The sequence below is a fragment of the Morone saxatilis genome, unplaced genomic scaffold (assembly GCF_004916995.1).
Source record: "Morone saxatilis isolate NCDOM2014 unplaced genomic scaffold, NCSU_SB_2.0 Contig6, whole genome shotgun sequence".
Taxonomy (NCBI): Eukaryota; Metazoa; Chordata; class Actinopteri; family Moronidae; genus Morone; species Morone saxatilis.
The window spans coordinates 8,300,164-8,305,783 of NW_023340206.1; the positions used below are offsets into that span (position 1 = coordinate 8,300,164).

General features: G+C 39.4%; 1 protein-coding gene across 1 annotated transcript; it reads right to left on the minus strand.

The window, feature by feature from the left end:
• Positions 1 to 6: 6 nt before the first annotated feature.
• Positions 7 to 2,641, minus strand: LOC118339749 (C-X-C chemokine receptor type 2-like). Its single transcript, XM_035677463.1, has 2 exons — positions 2,583 to 2,641; positions 7 to 1,825 (listed from the first exon to the last, which is right to left on the minus strand). Exon 2 carries the CDS (start codon positions 1,821 to 1,823, stop codon positions 747 to 749), a length of 1,077 nt encoding a protein of 358 aa, XP_035533356.1. The 5' UTR covers positions 1,824 to 1,825; positions 2,583 to 2,641; the 3' UTR covers positions 7 to 746.
• Between the last annotated feature and the right edge of the window lie 2,979 nt (positions 2,642 to 5,620).

Consider the following 5,620-nt stretch of genomic DNA (forward strand, 5'->3'; position numbering starts at 1 on the left):
TAAACTGAAGTTGATTGAAAATGTATGAAGCCATTTTGAAATATCCATTTTATCTCTCCCTGTAGCTCTCAGAAACTCTCGTCATAATTTCATAGTCTTTTTATTTAGCACTGACGTCTACATGAAGCCATTGTATTAGCAATGCTAGTGGCATTGTGGCTCTGTGGATGTCAGATGGTCAGTCCACCACTTTGGTCCAGACTAAGCAACTATTGGATGGATCAATATTAAATGGGGTACAGACATTAATGCTCCCCAGAGGATGAATCCTAATGACTTTGATGAGGCTCTGCCTGTTCCTAGTGCCGCCATGAGGTTAACGTTTGTAGTTCTGAGTGCAAAATGTCTTGACAGCTATAAATATGGATTGACATGAAAGTTTGGACAAGCATTCATGTTTCCATCAGGATAAAACATTGACTTTGATGATCCTCTGAGTTTTTGGCATTTGCCATCTTTAGGGAAAAATGTGTCCAATACAGCCTCATCATAGAACTGCTGGCTGTAGACTCTTCTGACTCAGCTCAGACATAAAGCCTTCTCTTTATTCCCATTCATATCTATCTCTCCATTAATAAAATATTGCACAGGCTGCAGGGAGACTTTACAATAGGTGGAGAACAGAAGATCTTGTACTTGTTACAACTTTTCTTTTTTAAGAGCAGGATTTGGGAGTGCATCTTCCTTTCTCGGCCTGGATAAATCAGGGCATATACTGTACATTAAATAAACAGTCCAGTGAGGTTTCAGAGCACAGTTCCGACGCCTTCTGAGGTCTGAGACGTCGACCTGCTGAACTTTGACCCCGAGATCCTCTCCTGTCTCCCTTTCCTCTGAAAAAGTAGCGCCATGTTTCTCCTGAACTTCACCCCCACAAAGGCGTAGAGGACAGGGTTGATGCAGCTGTGGAGCAGAGCCAGGCTGTTGGTTATGAGCAAAGCCATGCTCACCGACCTCCTCACGGCACAGTCAAACCGCACCAGATCAAACCTCAGCAATGTGTCCACCACCATGGTTATATGGTACGGGGTCCAGCACAGCAGAAACGCAATCACCACAGCTATGATCACCTTCATGGCCCGGTGCTTTTGGAAACCTCGAGTGCGCAGCAGCCTCTCGATGGTGACGCTGTAGCAGGTTACCATGACACCCAGAGGGAGAAAGAAGCCAAAAACATGGCGAAACACGCGGGTGGCGAGCCTCCAAAAGCTGGCATTGCCAATGTCAAAGTTTTCAAAACAAATCATCTTCTTTGAGTCAGATTCTAGCTTAGTGGCATCGTTGAAAAGTGCAGGCAGAGCGAGGGCCCCACCGAGGGCCCACACCGCTGCACAGAGGAGCGTGCTGCACATCCTCTGACGACTCCTGAGACTCTCGCTGGCGTGCACAATCACCAGATATCGGTCAACGCTAATGCAGGCCAGGAAGAGGATGCTGGTGTAGAAGTTTGCTTCGATGATGAGGTTGACGAACTTGCACATGAAGTCTCCAAAGATCCATCCTTTGAGCAGTGCCACAGCCCAGAACGGGAGGCTCAGGGCCATCAGACCGTCTGCTATCGTCAGATGAAACAAGTACACATCCGATGGAGTCATTGCCTGTCTGCTGGTGCCGATCACCCACCCCACTAACAGGTTCCCGGGTACAGCCAGTAAAAAGATGCCAATTAGGAGGAGACACAGGGTCAAAGCTACTGTAGGATCCAGAGGTTCTATCTCACATGATAACGTATTTGGATCCACAACGTAGGGTGTGTAATTGTAGTCGTCGGTATAATTCCCTAGATCCAGGTAATCCCCACCAAAGGTAACAAAGATCGACATGACTATGGATGAAAAAGACAGACTGTTATAGTACACTATCACAGCAGTACAAAAACAGTGATTCAGCTTAAATGTTAAAGATGACTAAAGAGTTTTTAAGATGCAGAAAGCAAGAAGAATTTGAAAACCTGCATATTCTGCCTTATTTACATTGTAAAAAAACTCTATTATTGGACTAAATACGCTTAAACAGATTTGGAAACAACAGCAAGAGCGTGCATTAAATGAAATCCTTTTCAAGCTTTGAAAACTGGGATAATCGTAAATACGTTTGCTATCAGCTAATGTGAACTACGGTTCATACCAGTCCAAGTAAGGCTGTAGCATTAACTGGATTTTACTGTATATGAATTTAACTTTTTATTTATACCAACACAACTGAGTTATTTAGTCTAAGTACATTTACTCAAGGGGGGAATCCACAAACTACCCAGCAGTGTGTAAAGAGTTAAACAATTTATAAATAAATTAAAAGTAGCCTCACATTTACTAACTGAAATTAAGAAGTAATGCAAAAATCATTATCCAATAATATAATATATATTATTTTATAAGGCTCAATCTGTAAAATGAGTACTTTTACACTATTTTGATGCTGATACTAATGTTTAATGCAGGGCTCTTACATGTAACACTGTGGCATTGCTGCTTTTACTTAAGTCTTCCAACACTGCTCTTTAATATACACAAATGTGATCCCTTTCTAAATGTATTAATGTATTTTCTAACCTATGAGAATAAACTAATTCAGACACTCACCTTCTGCACTGGCTTGGACGTAGCTTTCAAAGATGACAACAGCTTGACACCAAAATGAGTTTGTGGCAAAGAGGATCCTTTTAAATGTGATACAATATGTGCTTTTTTATTGAGTTGACCCAATGTCCTATTGACGCAATATGTTACTGCACATGCCCGCTTCATCATATGTTTTTGTTGCAATGCGACTTCTGACAGAAGATTTTGACATGTCGCAGTATGAAAAGCATGTGTTAAAAGGGAAAAAATGAAAGGTGACTGAGTTCCATTCAGCTGCTTCAGTTTCAGGGTCCTGGTATGGTGCGTGCTGGCTCACTATCACACTGTTATGACCTACAGAGGCATAAGTGGCACCTGCAACACTTGCTTTTCCTGTTATGACAAGTTATAATGACCTAAATGAAGAAGAATGTAAATTTCTTTTTGCATAAAACAAAACGTAGGATGGTTTTCATTCATTTATTTGAGTTATTTATTTGATGTTTAAATCACAATATGTAACCTTATTTGTAGGAGATAGAGATCAATTTAAATAATAAGAAAAGCCTATTATTACATTTCAAGGTTCAATCTATTCATCCATAAAAGTATGGAGATTACAGTGCTCCCATCCTAATAATACCCATAAAATAAAAATGTAGATTAAAAGACAAAATCATATTCAGTAATAAAATTGTTAAAAAGAACCATTCAAACAACAACATGGAAGCAGATAAGGCGAAAAAAAAATCTTATTTTGGGAATTATTCTAACCGAACCTTTCCGAATATGAAAATGTCTCCCAACACCACCGACTCAGACTTCTGACTCAGGTTGTCTACAACTCATGAGATTAAATAAATAAATAAAGCTCCCACCATAAAAGAGACACATCTGTACTATCAGCATAGTAAATACTGCAAGACTTTTCTGGCCTTTAGACACGACAAGATTTTAGATGTAGACCATTTACTACACTTGAGAAAGTTCTTTCTTTATGTCTTAAATGCATGTTTTTCATCAGTTTTTACTCAGGCTTGTGACCCTGTTGCATGGCATTGGGTAATCAGGAGTGTGTGGTAAGGTGTTTTACAAATCACAGGTCAGCTGTGACACTTTCTGGAAATGAAATACGTTGTTCTCACTCTTGCTGTTGCAAAAGTCTGGTAACGTTCCCCTGTTTCGTTCCCACACTGCGTCTACTGTTAAAAAGAAATGTGAGAAGGTGTGCAATTTTTATCAAGTGGACAATTCAGCTAAAAGTTGAGATTGTTGTTATTTCTGTGATTTTGTAGAGCAAAGTCAAGATGTGTGTGCAAAAACAGTGTTGTATAACAAACATCAGTGAATGTGCGGAGAAGAGATGTCAGTAATGACAGAGGGCCGAGCTTTTGGAAGGGCCGCACTGACTCACTCCCCCTCCCCTTGATCTTGAATTGAAGTTAATGTGTATATGCAGACACCAAAACACCTCCCCTCCTCCCCTTTGTCCCCATAAATCACTTCATTCAGGTTCTGAGAGATAAAATACACAATTATTATCACATCACTGCTGTTGGCCCTGCGGCTGTCACATATCGAGACATAAAGGCTCTATGCCACTAAATGACAAGAATGTCACGTTGCCCGCCTTCTTCAGGAAGCACGAAGGTGCCCTAACGAGAAGGGCCTGTTTTCAGTTTCTGGATAATTATACAGTTTGGGTCAACAGCATGTGCGTGTGTATGTTTGTTATGTCACACTTCAATAAACTCAAAATGACCCAAAGAGGAAGAATGACGTGTGACACAAAAGTTCATATCAATACTTTGGTATTTTCTTCAGCTGTTATATTTTGATCTCTTCTTTTGCTGTTTTGTTTGACTTTAGGCTAAAAAATAATCATATTTATGCAGATTACATACAGGGATGCACAATTAAATTCGAGCCCCTTCACACAAACATACATATATATTCAAACATTTTACTTTAGGATAGGATAAAAGAAAATAACATGCATGCATATATACACAACAAATAACATATACCTTATCTGTTCTGATCTTTTATTATACATTTTATCCATATTAAAAATACTCAAACTTCATCTTAAACTAAATAATTCTTCTGATTACAGAAAAACATTAACTGAAATAGAAATAGAGTAAAGCACAGTAGCCTACTACTCATACTCTGAGTGTTATTGCCTATTATTTGCAACACAACACAAAACCTTACAGGATCCAGCTACACTGAAATCAGCTCCGACAGTTAAGACCTGCTTGTTTGTTGTGGCAGCTGCTTAGGTTTCCCTTGCAAACATGCCAGACAATACACGGAAAAGATAATGTGAAACTTGGCACAGGCACGACTCTTCTTGGGAACCTGCGACTCGGCCCCCTTCTGTGGAAATACTTGATTTACATCAGGATCTCATTTTCTTCCAGTTCCAGCCAAGAGAAAATATTTGCTCTGCAGCGGGCATCTTCTTTACCTCATGTGCTGAGGTTGTAAAGAATGTTTACTTCTGAAGTTACACTGGAAACTGGAGATGATTATATATATATATGATTACAATCCCTTTAAAACGACCAGCTGTGCTTGGAATTTAGTTTACGTTGGGAGTGTGACAGTATCTATGCGCTTTTTCTATGAGATAACACTTTTTATGAGTTTCACTATTTGACAGGGCACTGTCTTTGGGATGTTATTTGGCTGTCACCACCCTTATGTCCTCACGACTCTTTGTAAATAATAATAGGGATAATAAATAAAACAATCCAAGCGTCACAAAACAATCAACATCAACAATTGGGAATAGAAACTGGTAGTTTCTTTTATACACAAAATATTTCCTTAAGTAAAGGTACCAGCACATCAATGTAACAAATAAAAAGTCCTACTTAAGTATCAGTACTGCAGAAGACCGGTCCCTGTGACTGATATATTATCATATTTGACATTATTAGATCATTATTATGCAGTATAAAGTTAAAAGTTGGGTCAGGGTTTCCGCCAGGTTTAAGTTGACTCCCCGACTTGGTTTATACCTCGAACACTTGAGACTTGACTTACACTTG